The sequence below is a fragment of the Leptonotus elevatus genome, chromosome 11 (genome assembly GCF_054856555.1).
Source record: "Leptonotus elevatus isolate MCC_2025b chromosome 11, RoL_Lele_1.0, whole genome shotgun sequence".
Taxonomy (NCBI): Eukaryota; Metazoa; Chordata; class Actinopteri; order Syngnathiformes; family Syngnathidae; genus Leptonotus; species Leptonotus elevatus.
In genome coordinates, this window is record NC_141249.1 from 15516886 (window position 1) to 15543200 (window position 26315).

General features: G+C 39.8%; 1 protein-coding gene and 1 long non-coding RNA gene across 5 annotated transcripts; one reads left to right on the forward strand and one right to left on the reverse strand.

Annotated features, from left to right (window-relative positions):
• Nucleotides 1–46: 46 nt before the first annotated feature.
• ddr2a (discoidin domain receptor tyrosine kinase 2a) lies at nucleotides 47–26194 on the reverse strand. Of its 2 annotated transcripts, none has more exons than XM_086089617.1 (17): nucleotides 26066–26194; nucleotides 19130–19246; nucleotides 9121–9223; nucleotides 7652–7883; nucleotides 7340–7487; nucleotides 7152–7254; nucleotides 6468–6651; nucleotides 5750–5990; nucleotides 5451–5516; nucleotides 5036–5172; nucleotides 3995–4157; nucleotides 3689–3894; nucleotides 3473–3600; nucleotides 3115–3312; nucleotides 2257–2491; nucleotides 1827–1976; nucleotides 47–1020 (listed from the first exon to the last, which is right to left on the reverse strand). In XM_086089617.1, the coding sequence occupies exons 2-17, from the start codon at nucleotides 19209–19211 to the stop codon at nucleotides 889–891; spliced, it is 2508 nt and encodes an 835-aa protein (XP_085945743.1). In that variant the 5' UTR covers nucleotides 19212–19246; nucleotides 26066–26194; the 3' UTR covers nucleotides 47–888. The 2 variants fall into 2 exon arrangements, with proteins under 2 accessions (XP_085945743.1, XP_085945744.1); XM_086089618.1 differs by lacking the exon at nucleotides 26066–26194 and adding an exon at nucleotides 24571–24670.
• LOC147166005 (uncharacterized) lies at nucleotides 6374–18278 on the forward strand. Of its 3 annotated transcripts, none has more exons than XR_015096509.1 (4): nucleotides 6374–7544; nucleotides 7617–7895; nucleotides 9069–9209; nucleotides 18087–18278. It is a non-coding gene; the product is annotated as an uncharacterized LOC147166005 (long non-coding RNA). The 3 variants fall into 3 exon arrangements; XR_015096510.1 differs by lacking the exon at nucleotides 18087–18278 and adding an exon at nucleotides 11599–12637; XR_015096508.1 differs by lacking the exon at nucleotides 18087–18278 and having other exon boundaries at nucleotides 9069–12637.
• Nucleotides 26195–26315: the final 121 nt, after the last annotated feature.

The following is a 26315-nucleotide window of genomic DNA, read 5'->3' on the forward strand; positions in this document are numbered from 1 at the left end:
CGCCCAATTCCTGGGCGACATGAATAAAGCAACAGCTTGTCCGAGATAGGATTATTCGATTTATTTAATAAATCAATTTACAACGTTTGTTAACACGTACAGTATATAAACATTTTTTCACTTACAATGCTGTATAAAAACGTTTTTATGTTTGATTCATGGAACTATATCTACCCCCTTTTAACCCTGTTTAAAATCCTATCATTTAACACATGCGTGACCCTTTTCGGCACCCGTAAGACACTTTAGAAACACGCTACCATGACAACGTGTACATATTTATCCAACAGCGTTACTTCCCTCGCACATCTTGTATGATCCACCCATTCACCCTTTTGCTTGGGTCACTCATCCAATAAAGTACCCCGAATATGAAAGAAAAGAGCATATTAATACACAAATATATCAAGCACACAGAAACAGTCAAATATCAACATATATAAATACTAGTTGAAACATAAAAACAGTCATTCACACAGCAAATAAAGACATTACGGAGTTGACGTTTCTTTCTTATTCATTCGACGAGACTGAGATGAAACACTTGAAATTGGCTGCACTTTCCCCCCTCTACATTCAAGCAGTCTTCTGAACAATGGCACACAAAAATAAGTCTTTGGTCACCTTAAAATGTGACATTTCAACTTCATATTTAAACAAGAAAAGTGCAGAATGTCACTTGCTACAGTTATACTGGAGTAGCACAACCATACATTGTGTTGTGTTTGGTTGTAAGAATATGTGGACGAGTGTCTCTGGTCGGTCCGTAGCGTGTACGTCCGCCGCACAGTGTTCTCCAAACGCTAACACAGGTGACACGCACAAGTAGCTTAAGCCTGGATCGTGTCGGACACACGGTCTTCATCTGGCTGAAACGTCGCAGTGGCTCTATGGCTGGATTTCCAGGAGGGTTCGGTGTATTTCCTGGAAGGATGGCCTTTCCTTGGTGTTCCTCCTCCAACAGCCCAGCATGACCTTGTAAAGCGAGTCCGGGCACAGCACAGGCTGTGGCAGGTAGATCTGCCAGAAAATGAGATATTGGGGGACATATTAATTGTGGAAATATGACTTGTTATTATTGTTTGTGTACAAATAGTTTGGTCTGTGGAGTGAGTGTATGCCTGCCCGCCCACCCACCAAGGGTTGGTCAAACATTAAAGTAAATTAAAGTGCTTTTTCTGTTACAACCTTGAAAATGCCACAAGATGGCGTCAAAACCATGGCTAATAGGAAAGTAGTAATTGGTAGATGCTTTAAGTGTGTGGCTGGGTAGGATATGGTTAAATTGGCCAGTAGTTATATTAAATCAAAAATAAAATAAAAACATATAAATAATTATAACTAACTAAATAAAAATAACAAATAATAGATTAAATAAAAATAAATAATTAAAATGTAATTAAATTATTGACAATAGCCAGGCAAGATAAGCAGACCTGCATTACGTTTTGCTAGATGTACAGGTCAACGTTGAGTTTTTTTTCTGACATGCATCAACATCCAGAGCAAGAGAGAAATATTCAAGCGGCGCCCAAACCATAACCATGTGAAAACGTGAAGGTAAGCAGAGCTGCAGTGTTGGAACAGATTAGCAGTGTTAACGTCTGAAAAGTGCCATATATACGATATTTGTGTTTGGCTATATAATCTAACAAAAGCTGACAGTAAAAATTTGTCAGCTTGGTGACGAAATGCTGCCTCCATATATTATCATGCGCCATTCAAAGGGCAAAATGACACTTTTATTTGATGAGGACTCAATTTAAAGAGAGGCGGGTTATATGGTTAAATTCGCCAATGGTAGCTTTGCATAAATATCCACGCACCTGTCTTTTCTGATCTCTGAAGAACTCTCCTGTGTTTTCAATGACTTGCTCATCCGTGAGCTGCGAGTAGGGCTGCTCCTTGCAGAAGTTCAATATCTCCCACAGGGTGACCGCAAAGGCCCACACGTCGCTTGCCGTGGTGAACTTACCCTGCGTGAGCAAAGACATGTTTTTATAACTCACCAATGTCTTTTGGTTTTTCATTTTGCCTCCTTTGCGTTTTTTCGTGTGTGTAAAAATCTCTCCACTGTAAGGAGTCCCTAAAATCAAAAATGTTGAGCAACACTGCATATAAACTACAGTACCATTACTCACCACTAGGGGGCAATATTGCTAATTATATTTTAACAACTCTCTGATTGTAAAAAAAATAATAATAATTTTCTCTTTAAGATGTTATAGTTTGGGATGTAATTCGCTTGGTCCTCACCAGCAGGATGCTCTCCCAGGACATCCAGCGGATGGGCAGCACCGCTCGGCCTTGGATGCGGTAGTAGTCGCCACTGTACAGGTTCCTGCTCATGCCGAAGTCGGCTATCTTGATGGTGAAGTTCTTACCCACCAAGCAGTTGCGCGTGGCCAGGTCTCGGTGCACAAAGTTGAGCGAGGAGAGGTACTTCATGCCCGACGCTATCTGGGCGGCCATATAGCACAGGTTGCCGAAACTGGAGAGGAGAAGATGGGGAAAAAAATATATCAAGTCACTCCTGATGGATGCCAAGTTATCAAAACGGATTGTATACAATTTTTTATTTTGAATAAATCCATACGTAGATGTGCTAATTAGCCTTTTTTGTTGTTGTTAAAAGTTCTATTTTGTTATGCAGGTAGTTTATTTTGACAACTAATTCCACTGTCGGCCACTAGGTGGCGGCACATTATTATGTTTGACACTGTAAATTTGAAAGAAGAACAGAGAAAACAGGAAGTATTTCAAGCCCAGCCTTGTTTTTGCTGAAGATTGAACACGAAATCCTCTTTAATCCTGCTTTTTATATCGACAGAAAGCGACGGCTGTAGATTAATTTATATTCGTATATCGAAAGATGCAAAGTTTGCTAGTTTGGAAAAAACTGAATTTGTTGGTAACTCTGGAGCCTGCCATATTTTTGCCCTTTTTTTTCTAGCTTTCTCTAAAATACAGTATTTTCAATTGTGTCTGTATTATGTTAAGTGTGTTTATAGACCTTTAAAAAAGTGCCATCAATTCTATAAACACATAAATTAAAGCCCCTCTCTTTTTTTTTAACACAAGAAAGCTATTTTGTTTTGCTAACTCTGCATTTACCTGACTGTGGACGCGTTGCTGAGTAGCGCCAGCTGCCCCTCCGGCTCATGGCGGGACAAAAACTGGTTGAGGTCCCCATTCTCCATGTACTCCGTGATCATGCACAGGGGGTCGCTGTGGATGCACACGGCCAGCAGCCGAACGATGTTAGGGTCCTTCAGGCGAGACATGATCTTGATCTCTTTCAGGAAGTCGTTCCTAGGGGAAGATGCAGGAACACTCGCTGGTCATATTATTAGGTACGCCTGCATAATCTCATGAAATGTTCTCCTTTTAAGGGTGATTTTGGTCCTGTAAGTGTCATAATAACTTTTGTGTTAAGGCTATGGCCTGCTACGCCATAACTTTAACTCCATACCTTGCATTTTTGCTCGCATCTGACCGCAGCATCTTCACCGCCACTAAAACGGTCGCCTCGTCTGGCACGTCAAATAAAAACTCTTTATTCATAAACTCCTGCATTCCCTCTGCCTCGCATAGGTGCACCTAAAAAAAAGGAAAGAACAACAAGAGATGTTAAATTTTTGATAACTTTACTGGTTGTTTAGTTCACAGTCTTCCGACAAGTGGCGACCTCTCCGAACTGGCCCTCTCCCAGCTTCTCTTTGAACGTGAGCAGCTTTCGTGGGAACTCCTCGACCGCCACGTCTTTCCCGGACAGCATGTCCATGGCGAGCGCCGGGATGGCGTACGTGTTGCCGCCGGTCACGCCCTGCAGGGTGACGATGTCCGCCTCAGCGTAGTGAGGGGCGCCGTCCTGGGTCGCCGTGCTGCTGGAAGCTGGAGAACAGCGACGATGGATGCTTAACATACAGCGCTTATAAAAAGTCTACACACCCCTGCGCAAATGCCAGATTTGGCCGCCCATGCATCAACCTACCAGGTTCCTCGGAGTTCTGTGCGAACTCGGGGAGCTTGCATATAAGCCGGGAGGGCTCCTGGTAGTCCGGGCCCAGCGGGAAGATGCGCTCGTAAGTGGAGCTGGACTCTTGTTCGCTGGTGGCAGTGCTCGACTGGTTGTGACTGTAGGTGAAGGTCTCGCTCTGTGTTGACAAAGTGACTCCGTGTTGGATAGTACAGTGGTTTTCTTGATTTTTACGTCAAGTACCATTGAAAAAAAATACTTAGCTCTCCAAGTACTACTGGAACTTGTCTAAAAAAATAGGGGTGTCAGACGATTAAAGTTTTTAATCTTAATTAATCGCATGACTTCAATAGTTAACTCACAATTAATCGCATTTTTTTTGTTCTAAATGTATAATAAAATATTTTTTTCCAAGTTTTCATACACTTGTTAACATAAAAGTGGAAAAACGAATAAACCAATAGAAATATGGCTGCATCTTTTAGTGATTGATACAGTAATTTCATAATTTCATAATTTCATTATCTGCCACTAGATGGCATCATTGCATTTGTAAGACGTTGGTGACAGGCTGACAGCTCAGTGCATTTTTATTTTTATATTAAGAGCTATCTAATCTTTAACATGAAGTAATTTGTAAAATTCTGCACATTTTTTAAATTTTAAAACTTGACCCGAGTCTCCACAAATATATGCATTATTATTAAACTTATTACTGCTGGAATTTCCCCAGTACAGGCTTTCCAAGTAAAAGGCGTTCATTAATCACGTGTTAAAAAAAATTGTGGCGTTAAACGGACTTTAAATGAACTAAAAATGAACACACTAGTTTTGACAGACCTTACTAAAAAACATTACTGTACTTTTATATCATAATATTACAACTTTTTTCAGAATTTATAACGCCTTTAGGGTTACACATGGTAGCTATGTTTAATTCTCAATAGGATTAGGAGGAGGGTCTTAAAAAAATATATATACACAGTACATTACATGACTAATAGGGAACAAATGACTTCTAATCACAATGAATTCTGCCATTTGAATTACATTTACCTTCTGCAACATCTTCTGCCACACCTGCCTCCACAGGATGATGACGATGATGGCCACCAGGATGAAAATAATGGCCACCAGACAGCCAATCAGAATGCGTGTAGTGCTGTCATCCACTTTATGAGTGGGGTCGTCCTCTGGGGAGGGGAACGGGAAGGTGTTTGAAGTACAATAGCAGAGAAGTAGTACCATCGTAGTAATCTAATTTTGTAACGTTTGTCTCGTGTCAGTGTCGGGAAGACACAGTCCTCCTTGAAAAATGGCAAAAGTGGATTTCTTTACTTCCTTATTTAAATTGAATCACTTGGGAAATTAAACCGTTCGGTTGTTTTGTTTGCGTGAAATGCATGACAAAGGCAAACACGAGGTAAAAATAAAAAAAAAAGACTAACAGAAAAATGTGACTTTCACTAACCTGGCTGGATGATGGGCGGAAGTCCTGTCTTGGGAGGAGTTAGTGTTGTGTTATACATGGCTGTATCTGAAAAAATAATTTACGTTTAAGTTATTTAACGAGACCGTTTGGGTGCTGCTGTTTTGCTTAGCAGTGGTTTATTGAATGCTCATGTGTGTGTATGTTCATATGTTATACTTAGGCCTATTACCATTTGTTTTGAAACAAGCAGAAGTGTCTATATGAGGGAGTTGTTCATTTTTGGACTAAACCGAGGGCCATTGATTGTGCAAATACGGTATGATACAGATATCTTGTACCTGACTGGAAGGTGATTTCGCTGAACAACAGCCAGACGTCTGCAAAGTAGAATTGGCACTTGATGGCGCTGGCCATGTGATTGGCCAGCGGGACGGGGACGAAACGTGCGCTGGGGTCTTCGTCGTCCACGGCCGGGCTGCAGGTGAGCGGCGTGGGCTCCCAGTCCAAATCGGAGCGGAAGTGGCAAATCACGTGCTGGAAGGCCTTGACGTTATTTGTGAACATGTTGTTGCAGTGAACCTGAAATTGGAAGACGCAATATTACGATATCCTGTGACTATCTTTCAGTCAATTAAAACATTTTAATCAAATAATTTCACAATTAAATTAATTGCACACATATTTTTTTCTCTCCAGTTTTTCATACTATTGTTCATTAACATTAAAGTGGCCATAACCTGTATGTCTATCTCATACCACATTGTTGTATCTTTTAGTTCATTGATACAGTCATTTTATAATAATTTATAAAGGTATTTAAAGTTCAAAAGATAAGATAAGATAAGATTTAAAAGAGTGTTAGTGACAGTAACCGTACATTTTTAGACAGGCCAAAGCTTAGCTCTGCCTAATAGAAGCTCCTCCTCCTTAACACCAAGACGCCACAAGATGGCGCCGAATGACTATTTTTTTTCACGCCAAGACGCCACAAGATGGCGCCGAATGACTTTTTTTTTTGTTGACTTTTTAAGGAGCAAAAACTCAGTGATGTCTCACCATCATTGTGGTGAAGTTTCGTATGCGGTCGAACTCAAACATGATCTCCACGTATCCGCCGGGGAAGCTCTGATTGCTCCAGCCCACATAGTCGTAGCCGGGCCACACATTGTACACATGACTGTCTGTGAAATCGTCCAGTCCGCACACGCCGTCCGTCAGCTGGCCCAAGCCCTCCGTCATGCTGGGAGGAGACAGGACACAGGAAATGGAGTAAGCACGCCGGTAGCTGGAAAAATGAACCCACTGTATAATAAAGCTAAATGTAGTGTAGTGTATTATCATTAGGATGTGCTTCATACAATTTGTTTGTTTGTAATTGACTGTGTTGTGTTTTGTTTTACTATTCAGAGTGATTGCTACCACCACTAGGTGGCGGCATTGAACAAGCAAATGCAACTCAGGTTAACTATGTGAAACTTGACCCATCGGAGTGTCATGGAGGATATTATTCATTCACAATGCCTTAATCCAAACACTAATAATGTCATTCCTTTGCGGGCTGACTCAGTCATTCCCATGAGGAGGGTTTGCCACCTGGACCCTCTCGCCGGTGTGTCTTTGCTATCACCATGGCGACCGGGTGACAACAACAATAACAAAGGGACCATGAGGAAAAGTTTCAGGCTGTGGCAGATGAGAGCACACACACACACACACACACACACACACATACACACTGACCTGTAAATGACGGCTCCATCGTAGACAGAGTCATTGAGGTAGACAGTGTGCTCAGGTAAATTCATCTGCTGGCCCACCGGAGCGTTGTATGACACCAAACCATCTGTCAATCATAGAAGATCATCAACATCCTGCTGGACAATTCATTAGGAACTCCTATTGTCTATTATGCTGTTGTTTCTTCGTACCCAGCCATTCGCAGCCGTACAGCTCCACCCTCATGCAGACGTTCATGGAGTGGTCGGTGACGGGCATGAAGCGCACGAATCGAGCGATGACGGGGGGCTCCAAGTCCTTCAGCATGATGTCGTAGGCGTTCCGGTTGCCATCGATCACCTGCGGAACGAGAAACACACACCCGTCATTCCTGTCGCGCTTTAAATCAGGAGAAGAGTAGGCTCACTCCATTTTTGTCATTTTTGATTATGGCGGAGTAAAAATCTGATAACTGAACTTTTGTAACAGAGAGGAAAAAATGGCAAAAATAACGAGCGACTCACCTGCTTGCCCTGCCGGTTTCTCCACGAGATCCAGCGACTGCCATCGCGGCTGTACTTGATCTTGTACATCTGTGCGAACTCGTTCCCGATGCCGCCGGCGTGGCGACCCTGGGTGCCCACCAAGGTGATGAAGTGGAGCGAGCGCAAGTCAATCTGCAGGAACTCCTTCAGGTGGTCCGGCTCCACCGTAATCTCCGGACACCAGGCGCCGTCGCCCTCTTCGAAGTCCAACCTATAGGAGATGGTTAGTGTTAGATTTAGGTTAGAGTAGATACAAGCATTTGCATTATCAAAAAAATAAAAAAATGTTTATTAAAATGTGTAGTCATAACTAAAACATGATAAAATATATTTTACTAATAAAATATTTTTTCTTATTTTACAAAAATATATATTTTTTAAAATCTCATTTATCTGGAACATGTGTCTGTAATAAATCCAATAATTTTTTAAAAACTCTTTATAGCCTATAAAAACACCACAGGTGTACATTTTGAGTAACAAGAGAGTCAAAATGCAACCAGATGGGAATTATCCTGATTGTAAGTGAAGGCATTACACACACACACAAACATACAAACATACGCATGCACCATTTTAATGGCGCGGCTGTGAGTGTTACCGATATGCCCGTTAGTGGTTTCCTGTAAATAAACAGGCACCTTGCTGGATAGACCGCTCAAACACCAAACCCTTATCAGGGTAAAACAAACTATGAAGTGAGTGTGAGTAAGAGACATCTTTTTCCATTGAAATGAATGAAAATATCATTAATCAGTTCTAGGCTCTCCCCAAAAAAAAAAAAAATTGTATTGTATTTTTCAATGATAACAATAACACTCCATAGCCTAATATAATACGCTATGTAAACATTCATGAATGACATAATTAAATAGAATGTATAGAATAAAATCGTTTTTACCACACTTTTTGCTACAATCCAATGCACATGTTGCTCCTTCAAGCAAGCCTTGGCCACATGAGGGCAGTATAATATAGATAAAGACGTTTTACAACTGATGATAAAGAACATGTGGTGTTGCGCACATTACTTAAAGGGGAATTCACATCAATTATTATTATTTATTTATTTTTTTAAATAATTTCATGGCATATGAATACGAAAAATCCACCTGTTTTCATCCATCTCAGGGGCGGCAAAATCCTTGTATTGCCACTTGCTGATGACATCACAGTGCCGAAGGCTCAACTTGCCTATGTCCCATGACCACTCCCAGGGAACAGGTGAGCCGTGATTGGTCATCACCTGAGCACTTGGGCACTGTGATGTCATTTACAGTCGACAGCAAGTTGCAAGATGGCGGCCACCCCCCTGAGATGGATAAAAATGGGTGGATTTTGCTGCCAATTCATATTCCACAAATGGAATATTAATCAAAAATACTGTGTTATGCAGGAGAAGGGGGTGTGATCCACACCTGCGGTTGTGTATGTGTGAGACACCCTACCTGCCATATCGAGCAGCGGTGGATTCGGACCACTGGCTGGAGGCGGAGATGTCCTCATCTTGAATCTGTCCTCCCGACATTCCCAAGGGGTATCGACACACACCTAAATTACACACACACACACGTACACAAAACATGTTTCACTAAATACAGCCACACAAACTTGATGACTAGTATAAAAATTGCCCTTCAGCGGCCATGCTGTTTGCTCAGGCCATATAATCACTCAAGGTTTACTCAGCAGGGGGTTGGGGAATAACCAGATATGAATGTGGTTTTAAATTCGAATTTCCCTAGTGGAAAATATTCTAAGAGACTTCCCTGTTGCTGCAAGGTGGCAGCCTTGCCAGGCAAGGCCAAATGTCATGGATTTGATTCCAAAGACATTGAGTAATAGGTGGCATGCAGAGTCCAAAAGAGAGGCTAATAAAATCCACTACATGGACTAATATCTTGGAATTTCACCCACAGCCAACTGCTGCATATAAAAGCATGACTTCAGTGTGATAAGGTGCTCATTTTAAGACCACAAAATACCAAACAAAACGAAATAATAAGCCAGATTCACCCTGTGTGTATATATGTGAGCGTGCCAGTCCAAACAGGCATGGTACAATGGCGTATGCAGAGCTGCATGAGGTCAAGCTGACTGCTCGGAGCCCATTACGCCCCCACATTGTGGTCAGGTAGAAGCAATATGCCATTTGTTTCCTGCACGCCACCTCATCTACTCTTGTGTGGTCTCTTCTCCTCTTGCACTTACAACTCACAAGAGGGGATTAAAGGTCTTGCTTGGAATCATAATTGAAAACGTAAATCTAGATAGAAATCTAGCTAGTTAGCTAACTAGGCAGATAGATAGTGATGAGTTATTAACATTGTTTTTTCAGTTTTAAATGATATTTTAGCCGTTTTAGATTTAGTTAACTCAGTATGGCTGTATGAATAGACCTATATTCTGATCTATTTTTAATGTGTTGAGTGGGGAACTGTGATCTATAGCAAGATATTTCAGGAAATTGAAAACGACATATGTAAATTTGAAATGAGGGATTGAGAAAATTTATTTCAATCTATAGCCTACTAAATTTTTGCCTATATTTTTGGGAGAATCAGTTTCTGAATTGGTACAATGGGAATTTTATTAATATGTTATTATATGATATATTTTTATTTTCCCCGTAAGGAACTTTTTTGGACTTCGTCCAGCTGCAGCTATAGTATAAAATAAATAATAGAATAGAATGAGTAGTAACGAGTAAAAGACTAACTAAGAGTTTGATGGCTAAATTAGATTTTTTTTTTTTTTTATAGCACTGTGATTTATAAATCCCAGAAATATTTTGTGTGCTGTGTTTTTTTTTTATGAGCCCCGCTAATATGTGAAAGATTAGCAGTTTGAAGATGATTTTTAGTTAGATTAATTCATGGAAATGGTAGATATTTGTGAATTTTGTGTGATTTTATCCTCAGCCCCACTAATCTGTAAAAGAGGTGAGGTTGATTGGCAGTTTAAATAATTTTCGGGACTCTAGGAGAATTAGAGTAATATGGTTACCTCTATTTTTATGGCCCCAAAGTCATCATATATTAGTGTCTTAAGTTGTATCTGCTTATGTTTAGTTTTATAGTGTTTTGTAGCTCTTTTGTTTATCTCATAGCCTGATTTAGAGGGTTGAGTTATTTATGACGTTTTTTGAGAAATGAGGTCTCTATTTTGTCCTCCCTTTGTCTTGACGTGTTTGAAAAAATCAGTGGATCTTTGTCAAATGAGGGAGTTTATGTTTAAGAATTTAACCAATGTAGACGAGTTAGAAAATTAAAATCAAACTTAAAAACGAAATTAAAAAGGTTGTGGGGTATCGGCCTACACTCCAATTGACAGGATGAGTTTGAAAGTGATAATCCACAGTTTGAATATGAAGAAATCTACCAGAGGAAATCGATCGCAAAGTAAGTCTGAAGCAAGCAAGGACAATAATGCATATTCGCCGAATGAAGGTAATTATATTATATTATATCTTTTATCTCAGAATCATATTTGAAAAATGTAATGTTTGGAGCCCAGTGTTTGCAAAAGAGTATAGATAATATGAATATATGTGAGTTTTTCCCAGCATGCCAGGATTCGGCCGGTCATGGGATTCTGGGAAGAGAATAAGATATGAAAGGCACAGTTATGAAAATTTAGAACAAATTTAGTCATGGTAAAAAATTACCTATTATTGAAAAATAAATATTTATAAGCTCTGTCTTATATTAATGAATGAGCGAATGTCATTCAACTCAATCAAGGGCTGGGCTCTATTTTAATGTCACAAAAATAGATATTTTCTTGTTTCAACAGTGCAGGACCTACAGATCTTAATCAAATAACATTTATTAATCCCAACTAACAAAACCTATCAGGGTTTTTTCCTCCAAATAAAATTTATGTGAGTTTATGAGAAACTAAAAATGAAAAGTTTTTGCACTCAGGAGAACGGCCCCAGGGGGTTGGTGAGGAAATCTTGTGCAGTTCTCTGCACAGAGAATATGCCACATCTGGTCTACAAGGCTTCCGGAGACGTGCCAGGCTCGGCCATCTCATCAACTGATGCTCTCAGGTTGAAAGGAGAGACGAAATTCCACAACTGGAGCATCAATCTTATCACCTCCGACCTGGAGCCACGTCAGCTGACCCAGTGATCGTTCTGGAGCGGCCGTTTCGACACCGTTTGAGGACATCAGTCAACGGATCAAGAGCAAGTGCCTTTTCTTGGGCAATCATTCCTTTGATCAGTCACATTTTGGGCAGAATAATCCCAGGTGGCAAATCGAAGAATTTGGGTAGTCTACCCCAAATTCTTAAAGAAGAGACGAACTATTGCGACACTCTTTTCATTAAAAAAAAAAAAAAAAAAAAGACCTTCAAAGAACTTCATCACAAGATGGCTTCAAAGAACACATATTCGTCTGCCGATACATTGCGACACTTTTTAATGAACAACATTTTATGTTAAGCCTCACATATGCTATGCTTATTCCACTAAAAATCTTTTAAATGTATCAAATTGTTTTTTAATGTCATATGATTGCTAAACTACCTCCTCTTCTGCTAAAGAGATGTTTTAAGGATAATTATTTTTACCACACAACCATTGAAAAAAAATGTTTTAATGTGTTGAGCTCTCAAGAGCTCAAATGAGGGAATGATGAGTTATTAACATTGTTTTTTCAGTTTTAAATGATATTTTAGCCGTTTTAGATTTAGTTAACTCAGTATGGCTGTATGAATAGACCTATATTCTTATCTGTGTTACTTTCATGAGAAAGAGCAACGGGTCTGTCTATTCATTCGTAATCTAAAGGGAGGTTCCGGGGATTTTGCTGTGTCGGAAGGGAGTCAGGCTTATTATTATTGTATTTTTTCTAATCTGATTTATACCCATGGGAACGGATTCTCTTGTATTCAGTTGTAACCAGGTGTGTTGTGGGCTGACCTTTTTCTGAACCCTTTTTGTGAATAAATAACGATGTGAGCTGGAGAGAGGAGATCACATTTGAACGGAACACTGCTTGGGTGACTTTAAATGTGCGACCAGAAGCTTCTGGTAATTAAAACCTTTGCAAAGGAACTTCTTCAACAGAATCTCACCATTCAGTTAATTGAACACGCAAAGAGTACAATACTTAATATTGTCTACTCTAACAAAAGCAATTTAGCTAGCTACCTAGCAATTTAGCTAGCTAGCAAGATAGATGGATGGACGGATGGATGGACGGACGGACGGGCGGGTCGATAGATAGATGTGGGGATGTAGCTCAGTGGTAGAGCGTGTGCTGGGTTCAAACCCCAGCATCTCCCATTTAGTCAATGAAGTTGAAAATTTGTATAAAAATGCATCAAACATTGATATTAACACAAGCGTTCACATTCAAATGCACACCTATGGACAATGTAGAATCATTAATGACCCTGGAGGATTTCGGAATGTGAAAGAAAGCCAACGTGCCCGGGAAAAACATCCAAAAATCCACACAGGAAGCTCGGGGCTGACACTCAAAACACAGAACTTCTGAACTGCGAGGCAGTCGCACTAACCACTAGTCGTCCATTGTCCGGACAAAAGTGAATAACAAAATGATTTTCTAGCACGCTGTGTAAAAAGTCACCGTGGGACTGATCATTTTCTGGCTCAAGAACTTTTCGCTTGGTGCTCATTGACCGACTCCACCTGACAGGATGTGACCACCAGGTAACCTCATTTGCAATGAAAGAGTCTGTGTGCACGCGCGCATGTGCTAAAATGCCAACCAGTGGGTCACGACCGGCTCCGAAACGTCAGGCGGAAGTTGCGGGGCGACCGAGAGCGCGAGCTTGGAACCCGGGTCTCCTTTGAGAAAACGCCAGTAACAGCAGAACTCAAAGTCTCCTCTGTCCCCCTTTTCTTACTGCGCTGATCTCATCCAAATATTTTCTCAACGCGGAAAGCCGAGAAGATTTTCGTAGCCTTCACTGATGAGGCGATAGACGCGCACCCTGATATGCACGTAAAGAAAGCGAACCACTTCCAGATGTGACAGACTTTACCATATTCCCTAACGTTTTCATCTTGGCCTCAGGAATCTTTCACTTGCACCCGCCCACCCCCACCACCACCCACACCCCCACCCCCACCCCCACCCGCCTTTGCCCAAGACGCCTCTGGTTAGAAGCAGGCCACATCAAGTCAAACCATTGGAATCTTCTAATATTCTCATCCTATTAGTGGTCTGCAGGCTAAATAATCACAATTCACTGAAGGGCGTGGTGGTCAAAAAGGACGAAAACAACCAAATTGCAAATTGATGGAAAATATGGTGATGAGCAGCACCAGATGTTGGCCTTCAAGAAGAAGCACACTAGAGCAATGGTTCTCAAACTGCAAGACAAAACTCGGGGGTCCTTAAAATAATTTTCAGTATTCCATGGCAGCACGAGTGGTTAAGCAGTTAGTTCAGGGTAAAATCCCTGCTTTTGCGATGATAATTTGGCAATCAACGTCAACTAGCTAGCTTACTTGTATTGGGTTTAGTTCCTTTGTATTAAACAGGTAGGTTGAAATGTTGGAGTAAAAAAAGAGCATTCCCTAATTATGCTTAATTTGCATTAGGGTTACTGTATCCTTGGAGAAAAATGTCTCCCCTGTTGGCTAAGCGACTCAAAACGTTTTTTGGAATCCCTGGATGTGAGGAAATTCGGAATAGACCATCTGCGACTACAGTTGGAATCAATCGATAGACTTTAACTTTGAATTTCAACTTCAAAGACCTCAAAGACGTCAAATGTAACTTGGACTTAAGTTCAAAGACTTGACCCTGCGCTCCAGAATACGAACACTTGAGACACAGCATTGGAAACCTCGTGACTCTTTTTGTCCCTCTTCCAGATTTGGGACCTCAGAGATTCGAGGGGAGACTCGTCTTGCCCTTAAAAACCTGGGACTAGACTTGGAACTGACCCTAAAACAATTGATTGTAAACTTAATCTTGAATTTAAAAAAAAACAATTTAAGACTAGGCTTGGTCTTGCCTTTGAAAGACTGAGACTAGAGTGGATTTTGTCCCTAGAAGATTTGAGACTAGACTCGATCTGGCCGCAAAAAGACTTCAGGCTTGATTTGGTCTTGCTCTCAGAAGACTGAGACTAGACTTGGCATTGCTCAAAGAGGATTAGAAATGAGATCATGTTTTGGTGTTAAAAGATTTGAGAATAGACTTTTGGTCTTGCTTCTTAAAAAAATGAGATTTTGATATTTGAGATGAGGTTCAGTATCACTTTGTTGAAAGACTGAGACTAGACTCGGTCTTGCCCAAATAGGATTAGAGATGAGATTGTGTTTTGGCATTAAAAGATTTAAGAATAGACTTTTGGTCTTGCCTCCTAAAAAAACTGAGATCACACTTGGTTTAGTATCACTTTTGAAAGACTCCGACTAAACTTAGTCCCTTTAAAAAGACTGACACTAGTCTTGGTGGTCTGGTTCCTCAAAAATGCAAGGATATATTGCGTGTGTGCCTGGAAGATTTGAGATCAGACCTGTTTGGTACTGCCCCTAAAAGGCTTGACTTAGTTTTACCTTTCAAACAAAGACTAAGACTTGCTTGGTCTTGTGCCTCAGAGATTTGAGGGTAGACTTGGTCTATCTCCTGAAATTATACTTGCCGCCTAATATTTAAGAACGAGACTTATGCCCTTGACTAGAAACTAGACGACTACATTTAGTCCCGCCCCTAGACCGGATTTGGTTTTGCCCCGCAAAGATTCAAGGTAAAAACTTGGCCTTGACTGAGATTAGACGGCCAGGTCTGTATGAGGGTCGTTTGGCACGTCCAAGATGGAAAGTGAGACGTTTGAGAACGTTAACGGATGTCAAGACGGCCCCGTCCAAATGTTGGTTTTTGCTGTGTTTATTTATCTACCCGAGCCACTCAGAGGTGACCCCTGAGGTGAGCAGCGCGGCTAGTCATTTACACGGACTACACGCATATCGACCTCCCACCCTATACACACACACACTACCCATCGGGTTTCGCATTCAGGCCGCAGCGTCTAAAAATATCTGGTGGAAAAACACCAGCTTTGTGTTACCGAGCCCGAGAGTGGCTAACACGGCCAAACCTCCTTCTCCTCATCGGTTGGTTTTCTGAAAGGTAGACTTGTTCACTGACTTTACTGGCCAACTTTGAGCGCCAAATACATATAGAATAGAAATATACACACAATATGGACTAAGCATTGAATAGTGATGCATAATAGAATATTTAAGATGATATTATGAATAGGCAAAAAAAACAATGTTGTCTTTGGCGTCGGAGCTGATTCTTGATGAATTGTGTCAATGCGAAGCAAATGAGGCTAAATGGAGGCCACTACTTCACATTCAGGACGGAAGCCATCTTAACTGGCAAAATGGAATTTGGTAGGCATGTCTGTCATAAACAGACCCGCCAAAAAAAGTCTCCAGAACGGAACCCATGCCTGAAAGACATTGGAAGTTGGTCATGTTAAAATCATTTGGACCTTTTGCAGTTTCCACTTCAAAAGTTAACTCCTCGAGATACTATTGGGATAGATCAGCTCATGATTGACCCATTCACTGCCATAAATTCATTTAAAACAAAAGATTATTAAAAAATTATTGTAATTAATTGCATGACTTCACTAGTTAACTCACGATGAATCAAACATTTTATATTGATTCTAAATGTACAATAAAAATATTGGGGAAAGTGGGTAAAAAACATTTTTTAACTAAAATAAATAGTTCAAATGAATTTTTATAGCCATCAATGTCAGTGAATGAAAAAAAAAAAGATTTAAAATGTAGGCCGTCAGGCAATTAAAGTTTTTAATCGTAATTAATCGCATGACTTCACTAGTTACCTCACAATTAATCACAAATTTCATGTTTTAAATGTGCAATAAAAAAATGTCTAGGTTTTCCTACTCTTGTTAACAAAAGTGGAAAAAAATTATGAACTAATAGAAATAGTTCAAATTAATTTTTGACGTTTATAGCCGTCAATGGCAGTGAATGAGTTAAAAAATTCAGCCCCTGACGCCAGTTTCTGTTAACAGCATGAAATTTGGTAGGCGTGCATAGCAGAAGTATATCCTTTTATTTATTTATCTTTTTTTTTTTTAAGAGTCAAGAACCTATTAACTCCCATTCCACTAACGCAATATGGGGCTGCATAGAACATATTATTGTCCCCCCCAAAAAAAATTCTGGGTTGACTTTCATCACATTAAATTTGTTAGGCATGAGAAGACCCACAAAGAAGTGTCAAAAAGCCGTGTCCAAAAGGAAACAGGAAGTCTGTCATTTTTCGGATAATTTTTAGTCACCCCAAAAAAAAAATATATATATATATTTTGTCCGTTTGTGACCAAATTTGAACCACATATACAAATAGACCTCAAATTCTGATTTTTTTTTTATTGTTTGATGACTTTCCATATACAGTAATAAGAAACGTCCTCGCCTGAAAAAATCTGGCAGTTTGCTTTGAAGTGGCCATTTTAGGGAGGTTTGATGAAACTTTAATTACTCAGCTTTTACGAGACTTAACCAGATTTTGTGCGATAAAGTTCTCGCCCTGAAGCTGCCTCCTACTGGTATAAATGTAGAAATGCAAGAACTCTACTGGACCCTCCGGACTGAGTCCTCAGTCGGCCAACCCTGCCTTTTTAGATACAAAACCCACACACTTCTTATTCTTCAAAAGCGAAATAGCGCTCGCCCACTCACGACTCGGATGGAAAAGACAGGAATGGTATAAACGCCATTGCTGGGGAATTTTAAACACAGGAAAGTTGGCTTTGCTCGCCATCTCGGCTCGATTAAATTCAGTCGTGACTATTTCCCTGCTGTGGAAAAAATAAACTCTTCTCGGTGGAAGTATCCTGCTTCAATACATTAGGGCAGGTTGAGAGCCGGCTTGCAACGATACACCCACACTGGTGAGAAACCCTCAGGCTTGGAAACACGTTTTCATTTATTTTTTTTTCAGGAATTGTGAACTCGTTGAACTTTGACCACAATCTGATGCACAAACAGTCCTTTCCACACGCACACACACACACAGAAAGAAAATTTGAATGGACTTTCCTGCTGTCAGAATGTCTGGTATGCATTAGCCACAGACTCCAATAGGATAACTGGATCCACAGCGAGTGTGTTTTAGGCAGATATTTGCATGTGGGCCTGTATACACACACACACGCACACACACACACCCACACACACGGACAGAAAAAACAGCAAAGTGAGGTCAAATGACGTCAAACTGAAAGTTAAAGGGCGACTATCTGTTTACACAGAAGTGGATTGCCGCTTGCATGTCTCACACACACCTACCGACTGTTTGCAAAGCGGCTCTGAATAACACATTCGATTGGCTGACTGGTGTCACATGGGAGCATGTTTTTTTTTTTTAAGCAGGTGCAGCCAAACTTTTTCCTCCAAGTGCCGCATACAGAAAACTGAAGACTGAAGAACTGAGACCTGAGCAACATTGATGTCATATTAAGGCGACGGGCAAGTGGCAAAATGGCCGCCCCCTGAGACGGATAAAAGCGGCTGGATTTCCACTAACACAATATTAAACAGAATAACATATTTAGACTAGTGTGGCTGTATAGAATATATTATTGTCAAAAAAAAAGTGGGGGGGGTTGACTTCCCATTCAAATTAGTTTTTACGTGAGGATCATACCGTCATTTTTTTTGTGAATAACACTTATTTTGCCAAATAAAAAAATCAAATACCATTGGGGGCCGAGTAAAATAAAAACAAAATTGTACATGCTGTGGGCTGCTAAAAAATGGTCAGCAAATGGCCCCCGAGCCATACTTTGGACACCCCTGATCTAGCGTACCTAGCTGAATTTGTAAATGTGATCACCTCTAAGAAGACGACCATTCCAGTTTATTTATAACGTATGACGCAAAAATTGTATTTGTAAAAATCTTGTGTCGTCGTCATCAAAGCTGGACTTTCGTAACAGGCCAAAAAAGTGGAAGAAGCGGAGGTGTGAGTTCGCGGTGACCTCTTCCGACACAGTTCTAATGAATTGCTATGTGGTTTTCGGAATACGTCCAAAAATGAAAACAAAACGTGTTTTTACTGGCTCGTGCTGCATTTCTAGAGTTTCATCCATGACCCCAAACCTTCCCTTTGGTTCCCCGTTGCCTCTGCCCATCAAACGGCACAACAAATAGCTTCAAATATTGGTTTTATTTCAGTGACATCACAAAAACCACCCGAGCAGCAGAGAGCGCTGGGGCGAGGCGGCATCAAAGAAGCCAAAAGAAAGAGAAAGAGAGCGAGTGGACCACATGGTTCCCGCTAAGCACAACTTACCCAAGTCTTGGGAGTTCTGCCCCAAAAAGCCAAAACCAACAAAAGTATTCACAAAGTCCAGCGCGGGGTTGAGATGCGAGAAGATGACAAAGCTTGTGATGCTAACGCAAGAACGTACCTGGGTTGACCTGCGAGATGACGGGTGCGAGAGAGGACACGAGGAGCAGCAGCCACAAGCGGACGTCGCGCGGGCACTTCATCACAAACACGTCTTTGGGTTGGAATGGATCCTGACCTGGACACACGTAGAAAAATCATAAGTCATAAGTCAGTCGTTTGTTAGAAATGTCTTTAAAAAAATTTTTTTTAAATGAAGATAACATTTAATAAGTAAGAAACAATAACTATAATCACACCTATGCAGTCTGCTCTAGATCCTCTAAATCTGAATCCAGTGCTATTTCTTTGAAATGTGCAATTGCTGAGTGGCAACCGAACCTTTGAGCATTAGTAAACTAACAAATGACAACTGAGTGTCAAAAAGTACATACAAGTAGCTATGCATCAAAAGTAGATAGTGGTTAACGCTATGGGGCAAAACGACATTTTGAGAGAATGCTGAGAGTTATGTTGAACAACGCTTAGCATTAAAATTGTGAGTGGATGCCTTGAGTCAAGTATTCACGCAGAAGTTGTGTACGGCAAATGCTCTCATGCTTTGTAGTAAAAGTATTGTCTGATGCTATGAGGCAAAAAAGTAAATGCTATGTGACCAATGACCATAATACATACATACTAACATTGAGTAGCAAAAAATGAACATTATTGTTTTTTTTGTAAATATTCTCTGACTCTCATTTTGGATTTGATTCCCGCAACATGTTCCCAAAAAATAAAAATAAACTGGGGAAGGCAGCAAAAGTTGGGGAATCTTAAAAAAAAAAAAAAATCCTATGTGGAACTTCCCACAGGTGAACAGGTTCAATGAAAACAAAGGAGTATTCGCAAAAGGCTCAGTTGGTCACAAGCGAGGATGGGGCGGGGCTAACCAGTTTGTCAATAACTCTGTGAGCAAATAGTCCAACAGCCTAAAAACAACATAAAACATAAAATTGAAAGAAATGTAAGGATTTCATCATCTACAAATTAACCCCTAATATTATCAAAAGATTCAGAAAATCAGAATTATTTTTTTGCATGTAAGCAGCAAGAGCAAAAACAAACATTGCATCCCTGTGATGGAAAACTACTGTCAGTCAACACAGTTAGCAGCGACATCTACAAATGCAAGTTCAAAACATAGTAGCCAAAAAGTATTCTGTGGTCTGACGAGTCCACAGGGACATCCCTGCTTATTTCAGCAAGACAACGCCAACCCATATTTTGTAGTTAAAAATTAGAAGTACAAAAACAAAAAAAGTACTAGCTTGGCACGCCTGCAGTCCAGACCTGTCTCCACATTGAAAATATGTGGCACATTATGAAGCGCAAAATATGAGAACGGAAACCGCAGGTCTGTTGAGCAACTGTTTATTTGCACATTATTTTAAGACATGATGGTGTTTTTCAGAGGTGTAATAGGTGACCTACATACCCGCACAAAAAAAAAAAAAACTACCTACGGACAGCAAAGAAGTATTTGTACTTGGTTACTTCCCCGCACTGATTAATATCACATGTCAAATAAGCCACGTTAAATGGATGTCGTGCGGCCGGTGTTGACGAAGACATTAACGACTGACTGAGCGGCCTCTGTCCCTTCAGCCCAACCGCTCGCCTGGCTAAGGTTCCCGGGCGGCCACTAAGGTTACGGCCGCTTCCTATCCTTTCCAGGCTAAGCTCGCCGCCTCTCGCCTTTCGCCTTCGCCTCGGAGCTAATGAAAGTCAAACAGCTGCCGGCTTGTGTGCATCTAGAAAAACGTACACTCTTTCTGTAAAAGGCCTCTGTGTGCTTTGGCGTCTCGACGGGGAGAATTGCCCTTAAATTCTTCTTGGACGCGACTTGTTTTGCTTTCTGCGAATGGGAAGGGGGGGGGGGGGGGGGGACATGCGTGTTTCCTATAGGAAATCATGTCAAGTGAATTGATCCAGATGGATACTGTCATGAAAGTGCACTTTAACGGTTTTGCCATAAAAGTGTAGAAAATAACTTAACTGCTATATAAGTGGGGGTCTGTGAGCAGTAGCTTGGAGGAGTGCAAAATCATTTGCAATAAATTATTGTGTCATCTCATTCAGAAAAGTCCATACTGTAATAAATGGCAATTGTTTTTTTTGTTTAAAAAAAAAAAGAAAGAAAAGAAAATGGAAACAATCCTTTATCCACATTTCAGTTGTTTGTACTTACGGTTGTATAGGTTATAGGTCACATTTGAAATTATTTATCTTGGGCATATTTTTAAATTGTATTTATAATTTCTTTATATATTGTTCTTATTTTTTATCAGGAAAAAAAGTGGCATTTGAACAGGGCAGGGGGGGTGTAGATTTTTTATACTCACTGTCCATATCGAAACTGGCAGTCAATAAAACAAACATACTAACTGACATGCCTGGATGAAAAAGTTTTTCTTTTTTTTGATGTCACTCATTAAAATATATATTTTTGCCCAGTATAACTTTGATTATAACATTATGACTTTATCTTGGGAAAAATGAAACAACTTTATTTTACAAGATTACAAATTTTCATTTCATTTTCATAATTTTCATCAATTATTGACTCTTTATTTAAAACTATCTGTCATTGGGTTTTTTTTTTAAACGTAGCAAAAAGTGGTATCTGTTCTTGGTATCAGTACCCGTGAATACTTGAGTAGAGTACTCGAATTAGTATCTGTCTAAAAAAAAAAAGTGGCATCGAACATCCCTAATTAAAACATTTTATTTTGAAAAACACAAGCAAATTATCATCTCTCTCTCTCTCTCTCTCTCTCTCTCTCTCTCCCTCTCTAAAAACACATTTATCATAATGTTACAACTTTTTTCCCCTCAAAAATATGCAACTTCTGAATTGACATGGTAGTCTTTGTAAAAAAAAGAAAATCTCCCCAAAAAGTTTGAAAACACTAGATGTAACTAAATTCAACTAAAATAAATGAAACCTACTCAACACTTGAATAAACTTGGCAGACATGTATGTAGAGGGAACATCTGCTTTATGAGGTTAAAAAAGAAGAAAAAAAGATTTAAGATAAAGAAAAAGAAAAGAAAGAAACACAAAACACACTTAAGATGCTCACTGAAGTGAACTTGGACTACAAATTCACTTTTGGAAAACGTCCAACATTTGTGGTGTTCTACTTTGGACGGCGGTTCCGCTGTGCAGCATTTCAACCTTCCGAGTTGTTTTCACTGCAAAGGTCCCATTTTTGAACAGGACTCAGGTTCCAGCTCTCAAAGCACAAACGAACAAGAACTGTAAAGGACTTGGGCTTCGTTTTGAGGGCCTGCTGTACGAAAGCATGGGGAGTGGATTTATATTCTCGTGACAAGTGGGAGGTGGAGCCAAGTTCAAAAACCACGGGCCAGAACGAACCAGTTCATCATTCTTCTTTCACACGCTCGGCAATAACAATAACAATTTATTACATATTACATAACGAGCAGGGAGTAATAGGGCCGTGTAGAAAAGGAAAAACAAAAGACAAATAAGTCAGTCATTTATTTGTTTGGTAAATGTGCGGCAGAGAATTAGGGCCAGTAAAGAGAGAAATGTTTTTTTGGCAGGATTCTCACTTTAATCTCAGAATTCTGACTTTAAAGTGAGAATTCTTACTTTGTTCTCAGAATTCTCACTTTTAAGTCAGAATTGTAACAATTCTGACTTTAAAGTGAGCATTGAAAGGGAGAATTCTGACTTTATTCTCAGAATTCTCCCTTTCAAGTCAGAATTCTGGAATTAAAGTCAGAATTCTCACTTAAAAGTCAAAATTCTGAGATTAAAGTCAGAACCCTGACTTTATTCTCAGAATTCTGAGATTAAAGTCAGAATTCTCATTTAAAAGTCAGAATTTGACTTTATTTTCAGAATGCTCCCCCTTTAAAGTCAGAATTCTGAGAATAAAGTCAGAATCCTGCCAAACTGTTTGTTTCTCTCTTCACTGGCTGCTTTTTAAGGGTGCATATTACAATAACAATAAATAATTTGTTAGGCTGTTTATCCACATTAGTGCAAGCTACACAGCCAAATTTATTACATTTAAATTGCATCAGAATAAAATGACAATTAACTAAGATTTCTTCTTTCGAGCAGGAAAAAAAAGAAGAGTTCCATATAAACAAACATCAAGCAGCCAGTACAGGAAGTGGAAGAGGACAGATACGCCCCCTCCGGGCACAAACTAGCGGATGAGAGGGATGAATCAGCTGCAAAGCGGCACACGATGACTTTCCGATAAACTGACCGCGCAACATTACATAAGTCACTGCAGTTTGACGTGACTCAACACTCCGAGGCAGCGCACATGGGAGAGCACCCAAAAAGCAAACGTTTACACTTTTGATGTTTTTCCAGGTGTCTTTGTCTTTGATTTTGATTTTTTTTGCCCACAAAAAAAAAGAAGCAACAATTACCATAGAAACAGGAATGGAACATATGCTAAGAAGAGTTTCACAACTGACTCTAAAGAATATATGCCTGTGAGTAATGTTATGTTGGATGTCTACATGCATTTACTGTTTGTTTTGAAATACTTGTAGCTAAGGCTACGGTCAATAGCATGTAACTGAAAGCATTGTAGCTAACGACTAGCGTGGAAATAACCAGAGAAGTTTGCCAAAAAGTACAGTTTCACTTGTCATTATTATATATCTTGAACACTTGAGTAGTTTTACTGTATTTTATTTTTATTTCAATTCTGCTATACAGTGGTGGTCTTTACACATAAATAAAGGATTCAGTTCATTCAACAATATTTCGAAATTTCGTTTTGAAATGAGAACAACTAGGGAGTCAACCGGCATCACAGAACGTATTTTGTTCAACTCTGGAGGTTGTGCTGTTTTACATCATTGTTCCTAACCCGACCAAATCATTTACCAAACACTTTGAAATTGCGCAACACTGCATGAATGACGCCTGATGTCTAAAAATGTTGGCTACGATTTTCCGTAGCGGTGACAGCACCACTGTGAGATGGGAAAAATACAAGGCGGGGGGCCAAAAAAGTAAATAAAAGCTGCACGGATCCATCCTCAACACACACAAGCAATACAATTAATTAATATGAATTTTGTGTACAAAAGAAAATTGACTAAGAAGATCAAAGTGTAAACAGCATGTAGCGTAACGGCTAACGACGAGCATGAAAATTATCATACCAACTCCCTCCTTATACATTCCTTTCAGACAAACTGTCTTCAAAAGGTGAGAAGTTTTACGTCATGTTTATTCATGACACTGTGGTTAACTTCTGTTCACATGTTTTATTCTTTTGTGCTTCCTTCCTCTGTCACATGACCAAACTCAGAAAACAGGTGAGTCATGATTAGTCGTTTTACACAAAGCCCTCCTCTTCTCACTTCCAATATTTAGTATCATTTAATTCCTTCCTCTTTTTTACATCCATTCATTCTCCGATTCTTCCTCCATTCCTTATTTCCAAAATGCTGGAGTACCTGTGCAAGCAAAGAGCAATCCTTCCTGTAAAATAAAGTCCAAAGTGTAGGTTTTGTCAGGTAGCGCTGTGTGCCCTTTGGTGTCATGGCGGCGGTCGTAGTGTCCGTCAGTGTTGCGTGAGTGTCACGTTGGTGTCACATGCAGGTGTTTGCACGTTGTGTGTGCCTGATAGATGACCACACGTTGACCTCTTTTTCATCCCACAGTCAAACAACCGCAACGTTATAAAAGTGTATCGTTGTTGTTTTTACTGAGTGGCCATGAACACATTAGTCAGGCAATTTTTTTTCAAGTAGAAGTTACCTGCTCAAGCGTTAGAAATTGAATCCACTTGTTCATGACTCAAGTTAAATGCATCCCAAACTCTCACTTTAACTTATAAACAATTTTAACTACCATGTCTAAATGTAATGTAAAACAAATTTTAATAAATTTGAGCGTTTAAGGGTCCACTCTGTTTTTGTTTTGTAATTATTAAATTGTATGGCACAGAGCCGTGGTGTAGTTTTATGCCAATACTACAAGTCCCAGAATGCACTGCAAAATCTGGTGAGTTGTCATGCTGTACCCCTCTTTTCTCCTATTAAGCCAGCATTCTTTGGCGCTTAGATATATCATTTGAAATATGTCTAAAATAAATTGTATTTTTACGACAGAAAACAGCGGTTCAAGATATATTTATCTGTCTTCAAAATCGTTTTGCTAGTCAGCTAAATGCTATTAGTTTGCTACTTCCGGACTACGGCGACTTTTGAGGGTCTAAAATCTGCAACGCAATGCAACACTGCGACTTTACATACGGCAAAAGTAGTCGCGTAGATGCACTACTTTTGTTACTCTTTGGCACTTGTGTAGCTCATTTTAATACTTTGCTTTAATATAAATATGTATTTCAACGACGTACTAGAATAATTAGGCACTTGAGGATGAAGCAAAATCAAGAAAATCAGAACGCGTTTGGTAACAGTTGAATTTGAACTGATGAATAATCAATAACGGAAAAATAATCCTCATGTTTATATACAAAAGGAACCTTAGTTATGTATAGATAAAAAATCCCATTATTATTGTTATTATTAACTGACAATGTATTCAATCTAACATATTAGGTTGACTTAAGTCAAACATGTTTTTGTTTTATAAAAATTCCTAATTGCGGATGGGATGTTTCAGAGCACCTCTAAAGTTTACATCCAAGACTCACCCCTGTGCATGACATGGTGAAAGATGTGAAAACATTAGCAGTATTACAGTAAAATAGTATTTTCACACCCAATTGAGTTTTATTGTTTGAATTTCGTCTGATGCATGGTGATCGACGACGTTCACTTCAGTAGAAAAAGGATTCTTTCTGAGTTTGTTTCTGCATTAAATTATTCCAAAAGCAGCAAATTGAACCCCAAAAGCTACCAAGACTTTGATCAGCTCCATTCTTCACAGCCAAGAATTTAAACACCAAAATAAATAAAAAAGTGAGAGAAAAGTGTGACTTACTTTTATCTTTTCAGACCATTTGTCCAAAGAAGAATATTCCAGTGAGGTGGTTGGGCTTGCTTGAACGTCTCGCTGGCTCACTTCAGCGGCGCCTTTGCTCGGGCTGATGTAAGACAACCCCGCACACATAGGAGGAGGGATAAGAGAGAGAGAGAGAGAGAGAGAGGGGGGGGGGGGGGTAGAGGGAGAAAGAGAGGCAGAAAGAAGGGAAAAAAATCCCTCACATTCTGTGGATTCTTGGGAGCCAGCC